The sequence below is a fragment of the Perca fluviatilis genome, chromosome 18 (assembly GCF_010015445.1).
Source record: "Perca fluviatilis chromosome 18, GENO_Pfluv_1.0, whole genome shotgun sequence".
Lineage (NCBI taxonomy): Eukaryota > Metazoa > Chordata > Actinopteri > Perciformes > Percidae > Perca > Perca fluviatilis.
The window spans coordinates 23,599,805-23,626,092 of NC_053129.1; the positions used below are offsets into that span (position 1 = coordinate 23,599,805).

At 39.7% G+C, this 26,288-nt stretch overlaps 2 protein-coding genes across 4 annotated transcripts; one reads left to right on the top strand and one right to left on the bottom strand.

Moving 5' to 3' along the window:
• Window positions 1-2,830: 2,830 nt before the first annotated feature.
• On the bottom strand, window positions 2,831-9,181 carry hsp90ab1 (heat shock protein 90, alpha (cytosolic), class B member 1). 2 transcript variants are annotated; one of them, XM_039781489.1, is made up of 12 exons: window positions 9,025-9,180; window positions 7,871-8,014; window positions 7,470-7,676; window positions 6,971-7,130; window positions 6,496-6,629; window positions 6,107-6,412; window positions 5,846-6,011; window positions 5,493-5,683; window positions 4,838-4,985; window positions 4,388-4,656; window positions 3,477-3,810; window positions 2,831-3,384 (listed from the first exon to the last, which is right to left on the bottom strand). In XM_039781489.1, exons 2-12 carry the CDS (start codon window positions 8,012-8,014, stop codon window positions 3,266-3,268), a joined length of 2,178 nt encoding a protein of 725 aa, XP_039637423.1. In that variant the 5' UTR covers window positions 9,025-9,180; the 3' UTR covers window positions 2,831-3,265. The 2 variants fall into 2 exon arrangements, with proteins under 2 accessions (XP_039637423.1, XP_039637424.1); XM_039781490.1 differs by lacking the exon at window positions 2,831-3,384 and adding an exon at window positions 4,255-4,284 and having other exon boundaries at window positions 3,699-3,810; window positions 9,025-9,181.
• A 2,023-nt stretch (window positions 9,182-11,204) lies between these two features.
• On the top strand, window positions 11,205-24,334 carry rbm25b (RNA binding motif protein 25b). Of its 2 annotated transcripts, none has more exons than XM_039781487.1 (17): window positions 11,205-11,353; window positions 12,119-12,219; window positions 12,467-12,678; window positions 13,127-13,184; window positions 13,370-13,530; window positions 13,711-13,896; window positions 13,994-14,077; window positions 16,713-16,978; window positions 17,537-17,648; window positions 17,933-18,022; window positions 18,452-18,525; window positions 18,915-19,065; window positions 19,284-19,689; window positions 20,784-21,079; window positions 21,408-21,506; window positions 21,604-21,651; window positions 23,398-24,334. In XM_039781487.1, the coding sequence occupies exons 2-17, from the start codon at window positions 12,141-12,143 to the stop codon at window positions 23,488-23,490; spliced, it is 2,415 nt and encodes an 804-aa protein (XP_039637421.1). In that variant the 5' UTR covers window positions 11,205-11,353; window positions 12,119-12,140; the 3' UTR covers window positions 23,491-24,334. The 2 variants fall into 2 exon arrangements, with proteins under 2 accessions (XP_039637421.1, XP_039637422.1); XM_039781488.1 differs by having other exon boundaries at window positions 13,370-13,521.
• The last annotated feature ends 1,954 nt before the right edge of the window (window positions 24,335-26,288 follow it).

A 26,288-nucleotide genomic window follows, 5' to 3' on the forward strand; every position in this document is an offset into this window, starting at 1 on the left:
TTTCCTATCTATCTACTGTCTCTCACTCTGAAATATAAGAGGAAAAAAGCCCCCCTCAAAAAAAACGCTACAAACATGAAAGAGAAATATGAATTTTCTCATCTAATCATCGGCAAGAAACCGAATAAGCCTATTTCCCCAAATGTTGAACTTCTCCTTTAAATAGTTTTATATAAGCAGCATTGGAACCACAAGAACGCCTTTCTAACCTTAAGGCCACCACCACCCAATGCTTTACTGTACATGTGTAACCCAAACAGTGTGACCATGTGTGACTCTCTAGGTTATCGTGTATCGCTGCATTTTAAACTTCATGATTGTTTTTTTATTTTTCTTCATCTTGCTTCCTTCCTACTCAGCGGGGGTGTTAATCCTGTTCCTGTCTCTAGTATTTACCAAGTGCTGTCGAATATGAGAAGTAATGCTATGCATGATGTGTGCAACAAAGTTGTTTCAGTTTATGAGTAGTAATTGAGTTATTTCTGCACTGTAAATGTCATGGAAACTTGATCACGCCTCTTTTGCATACAGGCCTGCAGGATGGTGTGGTTGCCGCATATACAGTAAGCCAAGCTACATCTTCTTATTATCTCATGTTATCTGCAGGTCTTCAGTCATTCAAACAACGCTATCATCACTAACACACTAAGGTATATATTTACTATAAAATAATGCAGAGACATATAATAGAGACAAGTCTGTGTGACTGAACAACTCTTTAGGTAGGACATCAACACATTAAGCAGATATGTTGGCATTTCTGCAAATCAGACACAATATAGAGAGGAGGTGACAAGTGATACAAAGGTCACAATAACCACCCCCCACCCAAAGTAACACACTCAGCATTAGTGGGTTGTGAGCAGATTTACACACAGGAGTCAAATGTTTCCACAGGAAGTCTTTTGTTTGAAACAAGTCAGACCAGATGCACATTTTAACTTCATGAGGGAACCCTGCCCCAGGAACCTAACCAGGAATTTTGCCTCAGTGTACCCAGACAGATCTTACTACAGACATAGATAGCTCTTTTAAGTCACCAATCAGGATATTTCCTGTATGTCTAATTTGCATTTGACTTTTTGTATTCTAAATAAACACACAATCTTCTCTGTAACTACCAAATTTCAATTTGCTGCAAGTAATTTCAATATTCTTAAGACCCAAAATAGGATAAATGCACAACAATTAAATTACATAATTAGAGGATAACAGTTGCACTTAAATTAATTTCGTTTCAGAAGGATCATCACTATTCATTTTTATGGTGTGACCTTTTGGTTCCAGAGACCAGCATCCTGTATCTAACCAACATTGCTACATAACTACCAAGACTATCAGCGCATTATTCTTAAAAAGGCACAATCTTGCCAGTGTTTCAGGTCAATATGTTTTTTTAAACGTCATGGATACATACACAGATATAACAAATTCTCCTCTATTATGCAAATTATTCATAGATACAGCAAATTAAGAAGGTGGTCAAGTTCAGGAGGCTTTAGAGGTGTCACAAAAACATAGTTTTCAGCATGTTTCTGAATGACACAGCTGAAGTTCCCCAATATCACTTTGACTGGAGCGAGTGTGAGTGTGTGTGTGTTCAGGAGGGACAGACACCCACACTTTAGTTTTTACTGGTGTGAGCAGAAAAGCTGCTGCCGCCCCCTCACACTCGGTACGAAACACACGACTTCCAGGAAGACGACATACTTCACATTTCCCCCAAAGAGTTCAGCTGATGATGCCTCACACTTTCAAGAAACGCACGGATTCAGTTTATGGCTGTATTTTACAATGCGATTCTGCCCACGCGCTTTTGTCACATTGCTGGTAACGCTTGTATTTGTTTTGCAAGTTAAAGCTGACAACACATTTGTGAATAAACAAGCATTTCTACATTCCCTGATAAATGATACGATTTGTATAACATGTTTGCATGACACCCAATTTCTAATGTCAAACATTTTAATCTAATTTTTTAAACTGCCTGTCAAGCCAGTGGGAACACAATGCAGCACAAGGCATGGTTTAACAAGCATCTGCTTTTAGTTTGGGCAAGAGTAGGTTTCAAAGAAAAATGAAAAAGGTACATTAGGTCAGGGTTAGAGAATGTCACCTCACTAGACTTCAAGCAGTCAGTTCGTTACCCACTGCAGGGCCTAATGATAGGTCAAAGTATTAGCACCAGACTGCCATAGGAATTATAACCATTTATAAAAGGTAATTTCAAGGAGATTCCCTTACACCAACCAAGGGTATATTGTGAAGTCCTTGGGAGATTTGTGATTTTAGGCTATGTAAAAGGGACTTCAATTTTGCTCACAGCTTTGGTGTTTGATTGCATTTTCTATCAACTTGAGAATAAACACTGAAAACAAAGTTTAGGCAGATGTGACCATGGAGGGGCTGTTGACTACATTCAACTTTAGAGGCCATTTTACCTTTGCTGTGACCTAGTTCCATACTAGTTTTACAAGGTACATACTATAAAACAAGTCTGAATTTCTGTAAATCTGGGCTATTTGCTTTTCTAGTGTGAACACTCCAAACTGCTTAGTTTTATGATTTACTCTATACAAAATGTACAATTGCAAATCAAATTTCTGTAAAGCCTTTTTAAACCAACTTTGATATGCAACTTGTGGAGCATGTCCCCACCTAGTGGTCACCTGGAAGAACAGTCCCAAACACAAGTTTCAAGTCAACATCCCAAATGTTAGTCCAATATAAAAAAATAAAAGCTCCTTTTTAAATTCTCAAATTTGCGGTGAATCTTTCAAAATGGTGTAAAAGTCCCATTCATAGAACACATACAATCCAAGACAAAACATAGGTATTACATCTTTAATTTTTTTTGCAAAACAAGACTTGGAATACAGACAAGCCCGGACTCAGGCAAAGGAATCATACAGTCCTCTCTCCATGCAGCGTGCAGTGTTGCACATGAGCAGAACCTCCCCAAACCCTCCAGACCTAATCTGATAATGGAATGTACCATTCCCATGTTCACACATTTACCACTCCAACATTTAAAACTCAGTGCAACAGGGTACTCGTTAAAACATACGTGTTGTCACCATGAACTTATACAGCAAAAACCAAAACCGCTTTTCTTAAGGTCTCGCAGAGTAACACTCTGGACGCAAGAGCAACACCGGTCCACCACATAACATGAATGACTATTTGTTTTGCAGTAACTGCCTTTTTAAGGATGAACAATTGAAAAGTGAGGCTAAAGTGTTAGAAATCTGGGGGGGTGGGTTGTTTAATCAACTTCTTCCATACGTGAAGCATCATCTTCACCGTCGCCTTCTAGGGGAGGGATCTCATCTGGGACGGCTGTAGAAGTGGCCTCCTCTGCGGGGACGTCGTCGTCATCGATACCTGCAGGTACGACAATTATGTCATTTGTTAGATATCAATTCAAGTAACGTGCATGTAAAAGCTACCAATATTGATCTGCTGCGCGTCCTTACCCAGTCCGAGTTTGATCATTCTGTAGATTCGGTTGGAGTGGGTCTGTGGGTCATCCAGGGAGAAGCCTGAGGACAGCAGGGCAGTTTCGAACAGCAGGATGACTAGGTCCTTCACAGCCTTGTCGTTCTTGTCAGCATCTGCCTTCTGCCGGAGAGTCTGCACGATGGGGTGGTCAGGGTTGATCTCCAGGTGTTTCTTGGCCATCATGTAGCCCATGGTGGAGTTGTCCCTGAGTGCCTGGGCCTTCATGATCCTCTCCATGTTGGCCGTCCAGCCGTAAGTACTCGTCACAATACAGCAGGGGGAAGACACCAGTCTGTTGGACACGGTCACCTGGTAGAGACAGCCGATCAGAGGACATTTAGACTCAACACAACATGCAATTAGGCATCTTGACAACAGGCAGACCCATTCTAAAGTTAATAAAAACCATGCAGAACAGTCATGTTAGAAATAAATGCTTAACACACCAGCATGGCCAATTCCACCACATCTTCTGTCTAAATTTCATATACAACACACACACACACACACACACACATTGTGACCAGTAAAATATTTAGACCAAATGGGTAAACTTCAGCTCATAATTCTAGTTTCACAAACTGTAAAAAACAAAACAGGCATGTTAGATCACACTCAGAAGTTACTTCAGGTTCTTGGCTTTACATCTCCACAATCATTTGGAACCGGTCACTCGTCAAAACACATTTGTCAATCAAAAACTCATTCAGGACAAAGACTTGAGGGACCTCCTTGCAGCTGTATTGAACTCACCAGAATACAAGTTAGGACCAGTTAGGGCACCTGTTTCCAAACAAAACACTGTCAACTGTAGTTGTGAAGTCCTAAGAACCTAAATGAAGGAACATTTGGTCAACATGAATATTGGCTCATTAGGATTACTGACCTTCTCCACTTTCTTGTCAAGAATCTCTTTCATGAGCTTGCAGAGGTTCTCAAAATTAGCCTTATCCTCCTCCATCTTTTTCTTCTCCTCTTCATCCTCTGGCAGCTCCAGCCCCTCCTTGGTGACTGAGACCAGGCTTTTGCCATCAAACTCCTTCAGCTGCTGGACACAGTACTCGTCAATGGGCTCCGTCATGTACAGGACCTCGAAGCCACGCTTGCGGACGCGCTCGACGAAGGCCGAGTTGGCCACCTGATCCTTGCTCTCACCTAGGAGAAGTCAAGTGAGTGAAAGGCAATTTAATACTAGTTTTACTTATGTTCCTGAGTGCGGTGCAACCGTCTACGAAAAAAATTAGAATCTACAAAACAAGTATGTTATCAGGTAGGGGGAGGGGAAAAAAAAAAATGAATAAATAAAATAAAATGCTTTTCTCAAAGACAAACTCACCAGTAATGTAGTAGATTGACTTCTGGTTCTCCTTCATGCGAGTCAGGTACTCCGTGAGGGAGGTTGTCTCATCTCCAGACTGGGAGCTGTGGTAGCGCAGCAGCTCAGACAGCTTCTTGCGGTTTTGAGAGTCCTCATGGATGCCCAGCTATAGATAACAAATTGTGATTATATGCCCATTCAAAAACAAAATTTCATACACCAGTAACCTATATCACAATGCAAGATTAAATTGATTAACCAGCAACATTTGACTTTATTAAATACTCAACTGATCATGTTGCATTGCAAATACAAACGCCATCTTTTTAAAATGAATACGCTTATAGTACACACTCCAATCAGGTTACGAGTTACTAATCATGACTACAGCATTAAGTGACTGTACCAAGAGGTACGTACACTTAGCACAACTCCATGAGATTATTAAATGGTTGACAATATACTACAACTAGTTGCACCAGCTATCTAGGGCCTTTAAAATGTCTGGCCAATAAATCTATGACTAGGCTGCCTTAGAAAGCTAGAAGGTACAGCTAGATTTAAAAAAAGATAAGACTAATGAATCCATGGAGGTGCACTGAAGAGGAGGAGTGCATTATGAAAGAGGAACTTCCATTAAGAACTTTATGATTATACTTAATATTTATTTTACCTTGATGTTCTTGGAGAAACCTTCGTACAACTTCTTGTAGTTCTCCTTGTCCTCGGCCAGTTCGGCAAAGAGCTCCAGACACTTCTTGACAATGTTCTTGCGAATGACTTTGAGGATCTTGCTCTGCTGCAACATTTCTCGGGAGATGTTGAGAGGCAGGTCCTCAGAGTCGACCACACCACGGACAAAGTCTGGAGATCAACACAAAACATTGCTTATTGGAACCATCTCAACATTTAGCCTTTGTATCCCATCCAGCAAAACAGCTTTGTGTAGGGGAGGTAAGAGTCAGTGCAGTGATGTAACACACACACACTTTGTCCGAGATGGAAAAAAAAGCCAAGCGAACTTACTCAGGTACTCTGGGATGAGCTCTTCACAGTTGTCCATGATAAAGACTCGCCTAACGTACAGCTTGATGTTATTCTTCTTTTTCTTGTTCTCAAAGAGGTCAAAAGGTGCACGGCGGGGAACAAAGAGCAGGGCCCGGAACTCGAGCTGGCCCTCCACGGAGAAGTGCTATAAAAGAGGAAAATTCACCTTAGTTTGACTTATTTTCAGCCACAGTGCTGGCACATATCAGTCAACAGCTGAAATTGCCTTGTAGCATTTACCTTGACAGCCAGGTGATCCTCCCAGTCATTGGTCAGACTCTTGTAGAACTCTCCATACTCTTCATTTGTGATGTCGTCGGGGTTCCTAGTCCAGATGGGCTTGGTCTTGTTCAGCTCCTCCTCATCGATGTACTTCTCCTTGATCTTCTTTTTCTTCTTCTTGTCCTTGTCTTTGGAGTCCTCCTCATCATCTGATCCCACATCTTCAATCTTTGGCTTGTCCTCACCCTCCTCTTTCTCCTCCTTCTCTGCCTTTTCCTCCTCTGCCTCGTCATCACTGATCTCCTTGTCACGCTCCTTCTCCACCTGTGAATCAAAAACGTTTAACTTCACTGATCTGGAAACAGTTTTAACTAGACTGAAATAAATAGTCAAAATGTAATCCTTACAAACAGGGTGATGGGGTAGCCAATGAACTGAGAGTGCTTCTTGACAATTTCCTTGATCCTCTTCTCCTCAATGTACTCTGTCTGGTCATCCTTCAGGTGTAGGATGATCTTGGTTCCACGACCAATGGGCTCGCCTGTGAACAGAATTGTACAGCCACACGTAAATCTAATGTTAGGCGATAATGGTGTCAGATGCAAAGGTTAAAGTATCGTAATTTCACACTGTAAATTACCCTTATAGTAATTTTCACACCTAGTGCCAAAGTTAACTTATGGAACTAGATAAATAACGCCACGCCAAAACAAGTGTGCATAGGGCCTGATGTCAGTGACAGCAACTAGCAAATGATGCAAACAATGTTCCAGATGTATCGCACAGGCCATAATTCTATGTAACAGACCTTATTTGCAAACATTTTGGATTATGCGAATGTTGCCAATCTCGAGCACTTTGTGTAACTGCCAGGAAACGTACCGCTGTCAACCTTGACTGTGAAAGAACCTCCAGCAGAGGACTCCCACACGTACTGCTCATCATCATTGTGTTTAGTGATGACAACCACCTTCTCAGCAGTAAGGTAGGCAGAGTAGAAACCCACACCAAACTGACCGATCATGGAAATGTCAGCTCCAGCCTAGAGGGAACACAATTAAAACTTCAGGATATAACAGTCAAAAGTTTTAAACCAGGACTTTGATTAAGCGGTTTGTGAATAAGGCTTGCAGCAGTCAGAAGGCTACAGTGTAGTTTTTAAATGCAGATGCATTTTAAAACATTTAGGCAATAATTATCCGATCATATTCATATTAAAAGACCAAAAATAATTTAAAAAAAAAAAAAGGACATTCCTATTATTCGGTTCTTTGTAGAGCAATTTAAGACTAAATATAAGGTTAAATGAAGGTTTTTTGCCCTGTGTCATTTGTCCTCATTTTCCACATGCTGCAATCTAGATCATGTTCCACTGCAGTACCTGTAGGGCCTCCATGAAGGCCTTGGTGCCAGACTTTGCGATGGTACCCAGGTTGTTAATCAGGTCGGCTTTGGTCATGCCGATTCCAGTGTCCGTGATGGTCAGGGTGCGTTCAGCTTTGTTGGGGATGATGTCAATTTTCAGATCCTTGCCACTGTCCATCTTGGTGGGATCAGTCAGGCTTTCATAGCGAATTTTGTCCAAAGCCTGTAAAACACAATGACAATACATCAAGACTTTGATACCATTTTGAAAGTATGCAAGGTCCTAAAATAAATTTTGAAGCATTATCATCGTAATTATGAAGACTACCACTACATGTATCACAAAATAGGCATGTGAAAGTGAAACTGAATTATTGTTTAGGATCAGGAAATGCCACCAAGCTCTTGCAGACTTACATCAGAGGCATTGGAGATCAACTCCCTGAGGAAGATCTCTTTGTTGGAATAGAAGGTGTTGATGATCAGGGACATCAGCTGAGCGATCTCTGCCTGAAAGGCAAAGGTCTCAGCCTCCTCCTCTTGGTGCATTTCTTCAGGCATCTGCAGAAAAAGAAAAACGCAATGTTTGAGCAAACTGTCCAAATGGCAAACAGAAAGTGTACATCATTTAAAAAAAAAATTAAATGGATGACAAACACCACAATGACTCAACAGAAGACAACCATAGACCATGAAAGGCTAAAACGGCAATTTTTAAGTGTGAGATTCATTCCACTTAAAAGCGCTAATTATTTCGGTTTCATTAGACATAAAACGGGATCATAATTCAATCGTGTCAAAACGCCCGTTTCGTAAAATTGGACCGCTTCCATAGTGTTGCTACAAATCGGCGGATGTAGCCATTAACCAACATGGCGTCTACTGACAGACAATGGACTCCGCAAACACGTGCTGGGGAACAGCTAACGTTACAGACAAAAATAAGGATACCTTTAGGAAATACAGCGCTATAAGGTCACTTGTAATTAAAACGTTATTATGTGTAACGTTAAAAGACACTGGGTGACAACGACATACTATAACGTTGCTTGGAGAAACTATGACCTTTACCCTTACCTTAGACTTAACGTAATGTTTTGAGGTGGAAGGATTTGGCTTTATAATGGGACTCTTGTTCTGTGATCTGGTCTAGTCAGAGCGAATGTTCAGCATGGTCATGTTCGCCACACCTGCCTTATTGCAACCCAAGCCCGGCCTTTAACAGTGCGGCACAGTGTCACATTCATATAGCTACACCGCTCAGCATCGCAAAGTATCTAGCTATCTGTAACGTTACACGAAAATCCCACCGTGTACGGATTAAACGTTATGTAACAGGATTTGAGAGCATACAGGGTAAACATTAATATGCTGGGTAATAGCTAGCTATATGCCGGTTAGTCCATGAGACCGTTCTGGAGCTAGCTAGCTAACTTTACGGTTTATCGTCGTGACTCATGAGCTCGCATCGTTGTTACATCCAACCGTAGTTCAGTGATGGGTTAGCAAAACATACATATTAAAGGAGCATAAAGTGTTCTATTTGTGAGCAAAAATACTCGTGCCCATACCTTATTTATTCCGTTGACTAATCTTGAACAAAATACAACCAATTCGTCGTCCCTTCTGCTCTCTGACGCAGGGAAATGGAAAGGGACTTCCTTTTAATAGACAGGAATCTTTATACACAACCGTTTCAGTGTGCGGCCGTATCCATCCGCGGTGCACCATCTAGCACCTTCTACTGCTACTAGATGGTTCTATTTGGGTACAAAACAGACAAAAACGACTGTTATAATATATTGACTTGAAATCAAAGGGAGTGTTGATATGAACGCATAAAGAGATGCTGAATACATAATATTATTAAAGTAATCAGGTGCACAACCTTGGAAGACTTCAATGAATTGCAATAAAATGTAACGTTAAGGTAAAATCCCTTTGCGCGAGGTGATGTGCAGCCGTTTGAAATTAGTAATAGTAATATTTCAAATCTAAAAGTGTTTATGTATACTTAACAATACAAAGGTCAGCGCAATGCACCCAAAAGCAGCTGGTTGTAAAGGAACACCTTGTATCTTGGAAAATACTGCAGTACTCCACTAACAAAGTCAATACCTGTGCCCAGCGCACCATTGCTGCCACCTCGTGGCAGTTTATGCAAAAGATAGTGCTAGATAGATACTGAATAGACCAACATTTTGGTGACGGACTAGGTCCCATAGCAGCCACTATAGACTATTGAGGCAGAAATATCTGCACCAACCTAATAAACATGTTCATTCAAAAGTCCAGGTACATCGTTTATTTTATAGCAAAGGATGAGGATCTTTTTAATCTGATGGAGGAATATTCCAAACCAACAGGGTGTGCTTCGTTCCTTCTAGCACTTTCCATGAAAAACCCGCCTAAAGTGACGTCACGGCTTGTCAGATGCAGCCCTCGCGGCACAGCTGTCTCTACCTACAACAAAAACACCATGGTAACCAACCGCTTTAACGTTCTTCAGCGTATTAATGTACGAATAAACATACCTGGACGAATGATATGATTATTCCTACATTAAAATGAAAATACCTTACAGATATATTAGGATTATGAGTTTATTCTTTTTTAATTCACAATACCACTTCAAACAAATACAGTTGGGGTACAAGATCAATTGGGTAGAGTGAATGGGTCCCCCAAAGAAGCTAGAAAAGCTTATAGGTGGGGGCCCATGATTCATGAAAGGGTAGTGGTACAGACTATAAAAAACACAGCCACCTGTATCCAGATGATGATGAATAAATGCACGCAAAAAGCGCAACAGTACATACATAACATATACACATACAATCATACACATACATCCCAGTAGTCCACGAAAGAACAGTTTTATATTAGATATAGGTTAATAAGAAATGTTTTTTTGTCTTTTGAAGTTGACGATAGAGGGCAACACCTTGAGGCCATCATCAATCCCGTTCCAGATCTGCGGCCCCCTACAGACAACACTCATACTGGCGCGCACATGTCAGCGACATTTTCCTGATATAAGTGGTTTGATTCTCGTTGCTGAGGGCTGGAGATGGGAACAAAACTAGCCTACTCAATCTAGAGTTAAGCCTGTTGACAATTTGGAACATAAGGCAGGCATTATGATATCCATTTAGCTTTAAAGGTAAAAGATGTTTAACATGGGCCTTCAATCAATGATCAAATCTATAATAAATAGGTAACGTTAATTGAAACACTTATTTATGAGCTGTTTGGTGTTTAGCTCTTCCTGGCGCTTCTACCTGCATGATGGTTTTCAAGTAAAGCTTGAAATTGCAACACTTTTTGGAGGAACTTGTTAGGTAACATATTAATGTCATACTAATACGACATTATTATTAGTAGTGGTAGTAGTAGTTATGCACATTAGCTGTTTTTATTGTTGTGTACTAACATGTTCCAGCTCCGTCCAGCTGCCACGTCCAGATCCATCTATCTCTCTATCTAACGTTACTCTAATAATGGTTTTAAAGTATAAAGCTTGAAATTGCCATACTTTTTGGAGAACATATTATAGGATAGTACAATACGAGATTATTAGTAGTAGTATTAATTATTATTATTATTATTATTATTAGTATTAATTATGCACATTAAGTTTGGTGTTTTTATTGTTAGAAGTAATAATATACTTCTAGGAGAAGAAGTAGTACTAACAATTTCCAGCTCCGTCCAGCGGACACGTCCCGATACATAAAACAAGCGCGCTTGCAGTCTGGTACGTAGAGCGCTTGCGTAAATGTGTTTGAAGGCCCGTGACTAGCCAGCGTGCTAATCCAACATTCGGGACGTTACAAAGAATTTCATAATTTATCACCTTCTGAAAGCGGTTTTATCCCCCTCTACGCCACCTATTTCTGGGTATGTATATATGGACATTTTCACGTTTATTCCGAACTCCTATTAAGCCAGCTAAAGTGAGTTTTGCTTGTTAAGTAATACCAACTCTGGCTAATGTTAGCTTAGTCCAATTTAGTTGTGCCGGGTACGGTAGGCCAATTTTTTTTTCCTAGGATAACGAAGGCATTCGGAAGGCATGAGCCGCCCTACTCTCCCTCTGATTGGCTAGTACCCGCTGCTTGCTCTGGTTGGGTTTAGGCAAGAGTAGTGTCATTGGTTAGGGTTAGGGTAAGAATGTCAGGGTAAGACAATAAGAGGCCGATTAGGGCGGGACATGCCTTCCCCATCCTGGGGAAAAAAAAAAAAAACTCACTACGGTAGCGTGATTAACTGCTATTTTTTCGGTAACTTAAATTAGGGTTGAGTTACTTAGCTAGCTACAACACAATGCGTCGCGATAAATCAAAAATATGAATACATCAACGGTGGGGCTTAATGCTATTACGTTAGCGGACGTAGTCAACCGAGCAAAGCTAACTTAAAGTAGCGTTACAGCTGGATAGCAAGTGTCATAAATCTATGCCCGATTTGTTATGCCAAACTACCGACACAACATGGCAGTGTTTTCATCAGCGTCCTTTTAACGAAAACAAGATAACACTTGCATATGTTTGAAACGTATTTCTAATTTTAAATTTACATTGTTTGGAGGACTTTATCCAAGTGTGAGTCTCATACATTAAGATTAAGATAGACTGCTAATGGCCATTACTGTTCCTTCATCAGGTTGGTCCGATTCACACCCAGAATGTCCTTCCCTCCTCATTTAAACCGGCCGCTGTTGCCCCCTCCTGGGATGCCCCCTCAATTTGCTGGCTTCCCTTCTGGTAAGCAACCACCTGTTCCACCATAAATGTATATGACAGCCTCTTTCACTTTATCTACTACAGTGTTAAACATACTATTTTTAGTATGTTTTACTAGGAGCCTTCAGCCTCTTAGATTATAGAGACACATACAGTGTTGGAAGTTACAATAATCTACAAATATTATACAGCTACTTTCAAACAAAGTATTTAATTCCAGCCTGATTTGTCTCTAGTTGATAATGCACAATTCCTTTTGCTGTTGCAGGAGCTCCAATGATCCCAGTTCACATGGGCATCATGACCCCCACTTCTGCAGTAATGCTGCCTTCTGTGCAAGTGATCAGTAAGCCTGCAATTCATAAAAAGGAAATACTGCGAGTCAGAGACAACAATGAGAACAGCGGCCCTACTACCACAGTGTTTGTGGGGAACATATCAGAGAAAGCTTCAGATATGCTGATCAGACAGCTGCTCGCGGTAAGGAAAAGGAGAGGCTTTGTAAATATTACATGCACTCAGGTCGCACAGTTATGGAATATTTATGTAATCCAAAAAGAATGCCTAGAAGAAGTCTTCTAGGCATGGTAATTGCATCCAAGAGTTCTCTAAAATTACACACATTTTATTCTATAATCCTTTTTTCAAGCAGTCAAATCTACCACCTCCATGGTTAGTTTCTAATAGATGTAGTTATCTTATTGATCACAGCACAAATCAAATAACATGCCTTTTTTGTAACACTCTTGCCACATATGTTATCTATCTATATCTCTCACTCTCTCTCTCTCTCCCTCTCATGGAATTTGATTATCAAATTGTGTCGGCAACCTGTTGAAACTGTGAATCCTGTGCTGTAGCATTTGTGTTGGATTTTGAATTCACTTCTACTTTAGTTGTGAATCTTCTCTTTGTGCTCATGTTACAGAAATGTGGAATTGTTCTGAGCTGGAAGAGAGTCCAAGGAGCCTCTGGCAAGCTTCAAGGTAATTCATAATACACACATCAAGCTTCATTAGGTCAGGAAATATAGCCATCCATTGCTAACTTTGGTGATTCACACATAAAATCAATCAGAAATCAGTTCATTTCTATTGTTATCCAATCAAACTATACATGACCATAGATAAATCTGTCGTCCTGTCTATTTCCATTTCAATATCTGTTGCAGCCTTTGGGTTTTGTGAGTACAAGGAGCCAGAGTCCACATTGCGAGCACTGCGGCTGCTCCATGACCTGCAGATTGGAGAAAAAAATCTGTTGGTGAAGGTGGATGCCAAGACTAAAGCTCAGCTGGACGAGTGGAAGGCCAAGAAAAACACTGTGAATGGGGTATAATTCAGTTTTAGGGAATTACTGGTGATCAGTGCCTGTATTCATTGCCTCAGGAATCGATTTAGCCTCATTCCTGATCTCTGAATTGCTGCTCACATCTTAGATTTGTTAAGCGATTCAAATAAATGGTTACTTATTGCAGTGAAACTGAACTAGGATGTTTTTCTGTACTGGAAGAATAATAAGGCTGAAGATGGTGGAGATGATGAGGAAGAGGTTCTAGACGAGGAGACCAAGAAGAAGGATCAGATTATCAAAGGAGCTATTGATGGATTGATGCGGGAATATGCTGCCGAACTCAACGCGCCATCCCAGGATGAGGACTCCCAGCGACGAAAAAGAAAAAAGGAGAAAAAAGAAGAGGTATATAAACAATGTTTACTCCTCTCTGACTTGTACTCTTGAAACTTAAAATGTGAAGTGTTATTTGACTTTTTCATTGGCGTTTCTTTTTCTTTAGGACGACATTAACGCTATTGATATGGAGGACGACAAGAGAGACCTGATTTCCAGAGAAATTAGTAAATTCCGAGACACTCACAAGGTAAAGTGGCTCCTTTGATCTTGTAGTTGACATTACAGGTTTTGGACAGCAGCTTCCTTACATAGTTCACTCCTAGAGCTTGCACATATAGTCAACACATTTACCAAGCTTTTCTTGATCTCAGTAACATGCATACTACGTTACAAATTGGCACTCCTTAAAATCTATACTACCAAACATCTTAATTTGCCCCATATTATATGAAATGTTTCATGTTCAATGTTCAAACACCACAAGTAGGCAGACAGCTAGTATTTTTGTCACCTTTCTCAGGCCTGATTTGACACCTGCGTAGTGAAATTATAGGTGTGACTATTATAGATCCATTCTTCATTCATCACACAAAAATGCATGGAGACGATGTAAAGTTACTTAAAAGCTAATCTATTCATTAAACCCCACCATTATGATAGTGATCATATGGTGACTAAAGCAAGATGAATCTCAGAGCTTTGGAAAAAGTTGCGAGGATAGGATGTAAGTATCAGCCTTTATTTACTATATACATATACTGGGCGTCCCCCTCTTGAGGACTTGCATAGGGGCAACTGTACTGCACTTATATGTGTGTTGGTCAAAGCTTATGATGCTCTCTCTTCAGCCAGCCATTTGACAATGCAAAAGTTCCTCCCAAACCTTTTGACCTTCATTTTTTCTGACATGATTGGTGGTGCCCTGAAAGTTTGAGTCGGTGAACCTGTGCGAGTCCTCTGTAAATGATGGTCTGTCTTAATGGTGTTCATGTCAAAGCACAAGGACTCTTGTCAATAACCACTGCAGTGACTTTGGCTGTAGCTTTTATTATGCTAGTGTGGGGGGCGCCCTCTCCACAGCAGCACGCTGATCTGAAGACTGACGAGGTACGTGCTCTCTGTATGTGTTATTGTGTGACTTCTCTCCTCCAACTCTTACCCTTCATCAGTGTCTTACTCTCTGCCTTTTCTCCTCTGCAAGACAGATCAGTGAGTTCATGTATCCATTTCAAAACTGTACAGAATTAAACCCAAGTACAAAGTCCCATGTTTTCTACTTTATCTAAGAAAAAGGTGAAGTTTTACTAAAACCAAAGTCCTGCAACCAGGTCAAAAGATTAAATCATAAACAGAAAACAGCAGAACTGCACAATTAGAGGATTTGACAATGTTATATCCGAACAAAATATATTTTGAAGTCCAATACCAGTACTGTTTCTTACTTCCCTTTTCCAATGTATTGCTCAGATTTTTAAGAAAAAAAGAAACCGCTGCTGCAACCATTAATAAGACAAGCAATTATGTTTAAATAATTTTGGGTCAAGTATTTATTTAGCAAGCCCTGGTAGACACTCTACAGAGGTAAGTAAAAAGACACAAAACTGATGCAAAATTGGACACTTGCCATGATTTGTGCTTGAGTCAAGGCACATAAATAATACGTAATGATATTTAACCTCAGCTAATAAAGTTCTAAAATTATTGCTTAAGTCTCCTATCTTCTTTCTCGTGTCATACGTTTCTTTCTCTTGAGTTGCGTTACACCCAAGGCTTTTAGATTAGTCTGTCTTGCTGAAGACCAGCTGACAGCCTGTGGCTGCATATGACGGATGTAGTTAAGCAATTTACATAAAATTGAGTTAATTTTATTGTCGCACTTACTCTACATTACTCGGTATAAAATGTGCCCTAAAAGTAATGGAATTACTCCCAAGCTTAGTATTATACAATTTATACATTATATTATACATTATACAAAGAAACAATTCTTTGTATTCAGTACTCTCATTCTGTGTCAGATTCTATTTGAACCATAAACACATTACCCTCAAAGCCTTGTGTGTAATGCCCATAAAGGCAGAATTGGGATGCGTGTATGCGTTTGTTTGTAATGAGTCGTGAAGAGCTGCTGAAGACTTCTGCAAGGGTAAGACCGCTTCTACAATTTCATTTATCTGTGCAGAAATAACTGATGTTCATTATGTTCATTTCTTGATTACCGAATGCCATGTTACCCATTGGAGTAAAGGTTGTTGTTGTTGATGATAATGATGCTTAAGCAAGACAGAATCCCATAACGTTTTTCCCTTGTATACCGTGTGACCTGCTTTCCTCCCAGGCCTAACTTAAAAGGCTTGTAGGGGCAGCGAAGGGCTGAATCCATAGTTCAACACCTGTAAGTCACAAACAACTAGTTCAACAAACGACTGACGCCTGTTTTCTGTTTTTGTTTTCCTTGTTCTGAGAGGAGGAATCTTAAGGAGAGAAAAAGCATTGTCTTTTGCAGCGCCTTTTTCTCGTTATGAATGCCTCAAGTTGAACATGTTCCACAGATGTTTTTGACCATTAAAGTGGTTTCCAGTTACATTCTTGCTAAACTGTAGTTAATACTGCAAGTCTAAAGCAGCAAAGTACACTGTATTGCTTTAGATGAATGATGAAGCTGTCTCTTGTGAGGGAGAGCTTTTTTGATCCTTCCAGGTTTTCCCAGTTACGATTCCAGCTTTTCTTATGTGTTCTTGCACTGATTAGTATAGGGCATGTTCCCGTATGAAACTTTTTTAAAAATCTGGAAACCACTTGATCTGTGCACAGTAGAAAGTTGACTGACTCATTGGGCCTTGTTTGGCATCGGCTGAACCTGTCTGTGTTTTGCTCTGCAGAAACTAGAAGAAGAGAAGGACAAGAGGGAGAAGGAGCGGCTGGAGTTTGAGCGGGAACGGAGGGAGCGGGAAAAAGAGCGAGAGCGGGAAAGAGAGCGGCGGGACCACGAGAGGGAGAAGGAACGAGAGAAGGAACGGGAGAGGGAAAGAGAGCGGGAACGGGAGAGAGACAAAGACCGCGACCGCAGGACCAGAGAAAGAGAGCGAGACAGAGACTGGGATCGAGACCGAAGCCGTGACAAGAGCCCCGAACGCAGCCGATCCAGGTGAAGGGAAAAACCTCATGTTACAGATTTCAGTCAAACCCATCAGAGCTGGGAGAGAAACTGATAAACACAAAATATATAGTCCACAGTTTGCTCAGTTTTGATTGTGATGAATTATCTATCTGCAGCGAGTTTTGTGTTTTGGTGATTTACATTGGAATTGATGGAAACCAATCACAGCATGGAAAGTGTTCAGGACCATTAGGAAAGTGTTTAGGACCATTAGTGTCTAGGGGCCTATACACTGTGCGATAACAGCAATGTTGCAGGACCAATGTCGCAGAGTGCGACACCCTGCGACATGGGTCTGATAATAAATTGGTTGCAGTCTTATGTCAGACTACACAATACCAATATTGTGGCAAACCAGATTGTACGATGAATCTTAGAACTACGATGTACCTGGAAAGAAAATATGTAAGCTGAGCCATCTGCACTTCTCTTGGTTTTGAAAATTATTGACATCTTGCTGCCTCTTCTCCGACTTAAACTTAACACTTGGTTCCAATCTACAGTATATTCAAGGATAATATATTTTTACCTTTTTTGTTTTTGCAGGGAAGTGAGTCGAGACAGAGAAAAGAAACGAGACCAAGAGGATGAAGAGGAGGCTTATGAACGCAGGAAGCTGGAGAGAAAACTAAGAGACAAGGAAGCAGCCTATCAGGAGGTAGGGAAGGCTGGGAGGTTACCTGGACAGTGTCTGAAATCACTGCTCCTTTCTAAATGTTGATGTATAAAATGATTAGGAACCCCCAAGATAGAAGATTAACTGGGAGATGAATTGCAGGTTATGTCCAAATGAGGCAATCCTGGAATCTTTAAGCATTACTTTTCTGGGTCTCTTTATCACAGGCGCACTTATAGTAAAATGACGTGTATTACTCTTTTAGCTTGACGTGATTGAACATGATTGTATTTGATTGTGGCTTACCTGATACTGTTGGATGACAGCGTTTAAAAAACTGGGAGCTCAGGGAGCGGAAGAAGGCACGGGATTACGCCAAAGAGGCCGAGAGGGAAGAAGAGCGCAGACGAGAAACGGTGAGAGCACATTGAATGACCGCTGATGTTCCTAGAGGTGTCCTACTTTACTTTGAACACTTAATGTACACATTGTCCTCTTTTAACAAGCCCGAATATTGCCAATGTTTTACCTTTTTTTTAAATTTAGCAAATTTCATTATTCACTTTTAATTCCACTACATATGTGTAGTACTACTCATGTATTTGAGTTTAATTTAAAACTTGGACGTGGAAGTTATTAGTGTCAGTGCAAAATGAAAAGCATTGTTAAATGTGTATATGTAATTTGTTGACAAGATTTTTTTTTTTTTTTTTGTGTTCATATGAGCATAATTTCATATGAACTGATTGGAATTTAATTTAATAAGTCAGACAATACAATTTGTCAGCAGAAATAGATTTTTTTTTTTTATCCCAAAGAAATAGCGTGATCTTGTGTGTCTTTAGGTGAAAGAGGGCAAACGGTTAAAAGAGTTTCTTGAAGACTATGACGATGACAGAGATGACCCCAAGTACTACAGGTGAGCAACATTAAAACAAATATGCTACAGTGCTCTCTTTACCTAGGCCAAGTAGATTGTCAATCAAAAATAAAAGCACACATGTGCCTTTTGTAAGTAGGATTTGTATCTGACATGCAGCCACTGATATGCCAATATATTTGGAATTTGCAGATGTGTGATGTTTATGACATCTAACCAATTCAAACTGTCAAAAATCATGTTTAACTAAACATATGAAGACTTAACCTTTTTAGGTATTAATTTTATCGTTCCACCTAAATCTGTAAAATCATAGTTAAAAAATCACAGCAGATGCTGTGTGACCCAGATCTGACTTGTAGTAGTCGATGCAGTACTGCAGCTATGGCTATTGTTCTGAAGGCTGTTATTTTTGGTGTGACCCCTAGGGGCAGTGCACTGCAGAAGCGTCTCAGAGACCGAGAGAAGGAGATGGAGGCGGACGAGCGTGACAGGAAGAGAGAGAAGGAGGAGCTGGAGGAGATCAGACAGAGGCTGTTAGACGAGGGACATCCAAACCCAGACGCAGAGCTACGCAGGGTATGTTTATTTATAATAATAATAATGTTTGTGTGTTTGCCTTTATATCTATAGGGAGTGGGCATGTCTGTTGTCTTTGTGAAGGTCACTTTATGATTAGAGTGTCTCTGCATTTCTGCACATCTGTGGTGTCCAGCTTTCATTGTCTGCTGACCTTCTTTTCTGTCAAACACGAATTGAGTGTTAATCTTCTGCATATCTGCCTCTTATTGGTCCAGATGGAGGAGGAAGAGGAGGAGCGTCTGCGACAACCTCCCATCATCCAAGAGCCGGAGCCCGAGGAGGTACGGGAACGCCACAGGAGTTCACGAGACCACCGGGAGTGCCGACAGGAACCGGAGAGATCAGAACCCCGCGCACGGCCTGTCCACTCAGACGACGAGGTGGAGGAGGGTGAGGAAGATGACAATGACGAAGATAACCCTGACTCAAAACCATGCTTGAAGCCCACGATGCGGCCCATCACAGCAGCACCCTCAGTGTCGTCTGCCAGTGGCAATGCGTCCCCCAACACACCCGGGGACGAGTCGCCCTGCGGCATCATCATCCCCCACGAAAACTCTCCCCCTGAGGCTCTGCCGCAGGAGGAACACCGGCCAAAGATCGGCCTCAGTCTCAAACTGGGTGAGTCTAAAAGATGAAAAAAAAGAAGAATGTAATTGCAACAATTTTGATTATTGATGAATAACTTTTCTAACTCTAACCAAACCATACCTCGTTCTAGCTTTCTACATGTCAGTATTTTCTGTTTTATATCCTATGTAAATGGTCTGCAAAATGAACAGTTGGAAGTAAATTGCAACGGCATTTGTAACTATTAACCGACATTTTATTTGGAGAAAAAAAGGCTAATTGCTTACTCGAGAAAATAACAGGCAGATAAATCGATTATGAAAATAATCCTCGGTTGCAGCCCTACTCACAGGACAGTTATTGAGATATGTCCATTGTTACTTTGTATACAGCAGTGGTATGCTGACACAGTCAACTCCTCCAAAAATGAATTAGGAACATGTGAAATTAAATTACCAAAATATTGGCAGATTTCCCTTTTCTTTTTTTTTTTTTTTTTTAACCGATTTAGTTGTTCTGTTTTATAAAGTGTTCAATGTAATGGTGTAGCCTTAGATTTTGTTACAATGTTCAATAACCAAAATAGTGAGACATTTTCAAGAGTCAGAGAAACGGCACACATTTCTGCACTGATAGTAGCCTACGTGGACCACAATGCACAGCTTGCATATCTATTGTCAGTAGCTTGTGCGATAAAACCTCTCATCCATCATTTTACCAACCATCCACCTCCCACCAGAGTTGTTCTCCTTCCACACCTACTTCGACTGGAAAAAACTTACAAAACATTCTTTGTCATATGTATGGAGCACAAAGAACTAGTGATGGTCAAATGAAGCGTCGTGAACAATTGTCTTTACTTTCTGAGCTTTCTAGATGGCACTCTCTGTTCAAAGAAAAAGGTTAAAGGAATGGCAAAAGAACATTACAAAAGTCAAAGATTCATAAGATATAACTAACATATCTGAGAGTGAATGCTGGTTGTTTTACTTCCATTAAGTTTTTTTTTTTTTTTCTCCCTTTTTTTTATTGAAACCGATACTGGCAAAACAGTTACTGCAGACAAGTAATTCCAGCTGTGTAATTCAAGTGAACTTCATGATTTGCAAATAAAAACTATTCATGAAGCTCCTTGTCCTCTCCAGGTGCCTCAGGAAGCCCCAGTCAGCCCAACACTGGTAAGAGGAAGAAGCTGCCCGTGGACAGCGTCTTCGACAAGTTTGATGACGAAGAGGCTGACGAACAGCCTCGCAAGAGGAAGCTGGTGCCCCTGGATTACGATGATGACAAGAGCCTCGGGGTGGACGGGGCCGGGCTCTCCAGCATAAAGGGGGACAACACCGAGGAGAAGCGTAAACACATCAAGAGCCTGATAGAAAAAATTCCCACCGCAAAACCTGAGCTGTTCTCCTACCCACTGGACTGGGCTATGGTTGACACGGTGAGGAGAGAAGGAAGAATGTGTTGTATGTCATTGAATTTGTCTTAATAATCTGTTTTTAAGCAGACATGTTCACTAAAAGTAAATTATGTTTTACAAAGTTGGCCTTCAGGAGAATCCGCACAGTGACGTGGTTTAATAAGGACCATGATGAGTGTATTCCTGAGAAGTTACTTTTTTTTTTTTTTTTTTAAGATTTTATTCAGTCCTACCTCCTTGATTATTTTTTTTTTTTTCTTCATTTGCATATTGTAAGTCATTTGGAAGTGGAAGCAGATTTTAACACCTCTAACACAAAACCTGTGCCTTCATCTATTGTCCTGTTTAGACTTTAATGGAACGGCGTGTTCGACCCTGGATCAATAAAAAGATTATTGAGTACATTGGAGAAGAAGAGGCGACGTTAGTGGACTTTGTCTGCTCCAAGGTATTGATCATATATGAGGTTTTGTACAGTTGACTTCATTCACACTTGACAGGAAAGAGAAACATGAGCTGATCCTGATGGTTTTTGTCTTTCCCAGGTGATGGCTCACAGTATGCCACAGAGTATCTTGGATGATGTTGCTATGGTGAGTAATGTAATGGATGAGTTAGTTCTTCACACTGCTTGCTGTCTTTATTTTATGTTAATGTTGACTATGTTAATGTCATGGTAGCAGTTAGATAGTTCTAACATTGAAATGTTTTTTTTGTCATCATCAAATGATGAAAAGTCTGTGGGTGCTTACCTTTTTTAACTCCAAGACAATTAATTAGCAACTATTTTAGTCATTCAAGATAAAATCCCAAACATTTTTCTTAAATGTGAGACTGAATATTTTTAGGGTTTTTTGACACTTTGGTCAGACAAAACCAGACATTTGAATATGCAATATAAGGCCAAAGAATTTCTAATAAGGGAGGAAGTTTCACTCTCTCGATACTTCGGGCTTCTGAACTGGTTGCAGTTCCACTCTGGTTCCACTATAGGGGCTCACAGGCCAGTGCAGAATGAATGGGACTCTATGGAGCTATACCCCTCAAAATCCACTTTTCTCAGGATATAATTTTTTGTCTAGTAATTTGAATGTTGCATTCGAAAGGGAAGGCTAAGAAAATACACACTGCTGGGTGTTAAATTTTTTTAAAGTGGCTTTTTTGTTCTAAAAAGCCTTTTTAAAACGTCAATGACGTCATACACATATACGGCCAGAGATGCTGCTTCACGGCAAGCTCTGAGTCGCTTCCTTTGTTCTCTTGAGGCATCGACAACACAGCTGACATGTCAGACTCCCTGTCAATACACGTGCTAGAAAGAGGTTTGCTAATGTTTTAAAGACTTCGCCGAAATATTTAATCTGACATTCTGGTTCCGCTTCGGATGCCGTCAAGCTGGCTCTCTGATCGTAATCAGTCCTTCACTGACCAATCGGCATTCATTCGCAGAATGCTAGCGTGTTATGGGCAACAACAACTCAACCTGTAAGAAATTGAAAGGATATAAGTACTTGTTCATTCAACTTTCAACCTATGTTGAACTTGCAAAAACTACAATCAAATCTGAGATTTCTCAACGACAATCGTGCGAAAGAGACAAATTTAGCCGTCTAGCTCCATAAAGTCCCATTCATTTTGCACTTGCCTGCGATCACCCCCAGTGGAACTCTGGTGGAACTACAACCAAATTCAGTGCAAAGGAGGCTAAATAGGGAGTGAAAAGGCTTTCCGTAGACGGGCTTTGATAAGGCTCTGACAAATTATAATGGGGAAATTTCGGTATTCTTTTGACCTTACAGGGAAATAATCACTGGATGAATCAATTAAGAATTCCAAAATTGATAGTTACAGCCCTAAATCGTATTGACGAAAACAAAGTCTTTTAAAATAAACTGACCTACAGATTTACTATTGTCTTTATTTTTGAGCATTTCATGCCTTTTAAGGTGCTCTAAGCGATGTTGGGTGACGTTACTTCTTGTTGACGTTCAAAGTATTGTCAAACAAAACCGAGGCTAGCTCGCCCCTCCCTCCTCCTCATCGCGTCCTCTCCCCCTCCCTTCGGCGCACTAACCCCCCAACCCCCACCCCCAAATCCTTGTCGGTTATTGGCTGGAACACTGTTATGTTTCTTGGTGCAGGTTGGCACAGTTTTTTTTTTGTTGCCGTTTGTAGAGCCTGGGCGGTCTACAGAGACCGCGTTTTTATTTTTTTATTTTTATAGTGTGTTCAGGGCACCTTTTTAATTAGGCAGCGATAGTGAAGCTATGAAAAGAAATATGTAAAACACACCTTGTTCATGTGTAGTTCAGTAAACCTTCCTTTTGTTTCTGCTTTAGGTTCTTGATGAAGAAGCTGAAGTCTTCATAGTGAAGATGTGGAGGTTACTCATTTACGAAACTGAAGCTAAGAAGATCGGACTGGCGAAATAAGCAAAACAACCACCGAATGACGATCAACAGTTTTTTTTTTTTTTTTTTTTTTTTTTCATACATCGTGTATAATAGTGTAGCACAATTATGTCACCCCAAACCAAGCGACGTGTCCATATCAGTACCGACTGTAACTGCAGATTCTGCTCGTTGTCACAAATGCACCAGTTGTTCAGGTCGTGTCGGGTTTTTCCCCCCCTCCCCTCTTTGTTAGCAGGTGCTGACTGTGTCGGTGTGCTATTGTGTAAATAGTAGTCATTGTTTGACTATGATGAAATAATTCTGAGAGGAGACCGTGGACCATTGTTGCCAGATTAGTCTATTGGTCCTATTTTATTTGTATACATGCCAACACACTTTATGGGAAGAGTCGTGCAGCAATCAAACTTTTATTTAAAGTCTGTAAGGTGTAAGTCTGGCTTCCAGTTGAATGAGGGTATGTTAAGTGGACTTTAGAGTATGCATAACTACAACCAAGGAACCTATAAAAGGTTCCTTAACTACTACACGGATGTAATCTTTTTTTACAGGGTTATTTATTCGGTATATCGGGTTTACAGATGTTTTCTCTTCATTTTTCCTTATCACATTCCTTATAAATGTGTTGGCATGTTCATTGTCCTCAGACCATCTCAAAAAGCACCTACCGTAGTTTTCATTTGAAATGCGTCTACTGACAAGACCCACAGAATATATCTTGGATGGCTACATCCCTGCAGCTATACACACCTAACCACTATAGGAAAATGAGCTAAGAACGGGGAAAAAAAATATTTGAAGTTGTGAAGATGCTCCATTTGTTTTTGTATTGGTGAACATTTGAATAAAATGGATTTTTTTATAACGGTTTGTGTATCACCAATTGATTTTCTCACTACCCACAATTAGTTGTTTTTTCCACAAATCACTGCAGATGACAAAAGTTAGATTTTGACAAAATTTTATAAATAGTAAACCCAGGGTGTCTGCAGAGTCTTTAAAAAGTATTTTTTTATAACCTACTATACTATGAAATACTATACTACTTTTTTATGACATGCTATACGATTACTTTTTTATTACATGCTATACTATGACTTTTTTTATTACATGCTATACTATGACTTTTTTATGACCTGCTATAGTATGACTTTTTTTTAATGACTTTTATGACCTACTATTGTCACAGTCCTGCTCTATGGCCAGAGGCCTTTTTGTTTATAGAACTATTTTAAGACAGTGTGACCGTATTTCTTTAGTTTTTTAAGGAGTTTGTGTTTTAGGGTTTTCTGTTCCTTATTTCATTCATTCTGTTTGAATTTTCTGTGCTTTTTGTGTAGCCTACCTTACGTGTCCATGTAGCCCTGTCCTGCATGTCTTGCCTTGTACACCTGTTGTGAGTCCTCCCTGTCAGCCTGGTTGGGTTTTGTTTAGTTTCCTGTTTTATTTTGTAGTGTCTGTGTTTCTCTTGTGTCATGTCTCGTTTGACTTCCTGCCTTGTGTTTTCCCACCTTTGTGATTGTCTGACCCACACTGATGTGTTTCACCTGTCTCTCATTACAACCCTCATTGCCTTGTGTGCTACCTTTGTTTACGGTCAGATCGCTGTCTCTCTCTCAGTATAGTTGCTTACTATTGGTTTTGCTTTTCGAAGTTTTCTAAATGTGTTAGATTTTCCTGTTGCCAGATTGCCTTCCTGCAAGCCGGTTTCATTAAATAAATCTAAGAACTTCCTACTGCCTCCTCGTCTTACAAGTCTGCATTTTGGGTCCAAAAATTTAGATAATTTACAATTACTTTTATGACATTTTTATGACTCACTATATTATCACTTTTTCATGGCGTGCTATACTATTACTTTTTGTGACATTTATGACGTACTATACTATGACTTGTATAACATTTTTATGACATAGCCTACTGTACTATGGCTTTTTATTTATACTTTTGACATGCTATACAATTTTTTTGACATACTATACTTTAACCTTTTATGACAAACTATACAGTTACATTTTTATGACATTCTGTACTATGACTTTTTATGACACTACTATAATTCTTTATGAGATAATATACTATGACTTCTTTTACCGCACTATACTATGACTTTTTTTATGATGTACTACACTTTGACTTTTAATGACATTTTTACGAGATTCTATGACTGACTTTTTATGACACTATGAAACACGACACAATGCAGACTTTTTCATGATCTTTTTCAATAAAACATTACTTTTTTATGATTTTTACTATACTGTGACTTTTTGTGACTTTTTTCAACATACTATACTACGACTTTTTATGACTTTTTTCAACATACTATACTACGACTTTTTATGACTTTTTTCAACATACTATACTATGACTTTTTGTGACTTTTTTCAACATAGTATACTACGACTTTTTATGACTTTTTTCAACATACTATACTACGACTTTTTATGACTTTTTTCAACATACTATACTATGACTTTTTTTGACATGCAATACGTTGACTTTTTTATGATTTTTTACTACAAACTACTATAACTTTTTTCAACATACTGTACAGTGCTATGACTTTTTTGACATACTATACTTTTACTTTTTTATGATTTTTAACAACATACTGTACTAAGACTTTTTATGATTTTTTTTACATACTATACTATGACTTTTTCAAACTTACATCCAAACATATACATACATATACAGTACATTTACATACATACATACATAGATACACATACATGCAATATGTGTAAGCATACACTATATGACTTTTTTTTCATACACTTTTTTCGACATACTATACTATGACTTTTTGTGACTTT

Excerpts from the sequence above, each read along its gene's own strand:
- hsp90ab1 (XM_039781489.1), bottom strand. The coding sequence starts at position 8,014 with ATGCCTGAAGAAATGCACCAAGAGGAGGAGGCTGAGACCTTTGCCTTT. Across the intron at positions 5,684-5,845 it reads GCTCATCCCAGAGTACCTGA|ACTTTGTCCGTGGTGTGGTC; the intron begins GTAAGTTCGCTT and ends GTTGATCTCCAG. Across the intron at positions 4,986-5,492 it reads GTTTCTCCAAGAACATCAAG|CTGGGCATCCATGAGGACTC; the intron begins GTAAAATAAATA and ends TGTTATCTATAG.
- rbm25b (XM_039781487.1), top strand. The coding sequence starts at position 12,141 with ATGTCCTTCCCTCCTCATTTAAACCGGCCGCTGTTGCCCCCTCCTGGG. Across the intron at positions 14,078-16,712 it reads AATTCCGAGACACTCACAAG|AAACTAGAAGAAGAGAAGGA; the intron begins GTAAAGTGGCTC and ends TTTGCTCTGCAG. Across the intron at positions 18,023-18,451 it reads AAGAGCGCAGACGAGAAACG|GTGAAAGAGGGCAAACGGTT; the intron begins GTGAGAGCACAT and ends GTGTGTCTTTAG.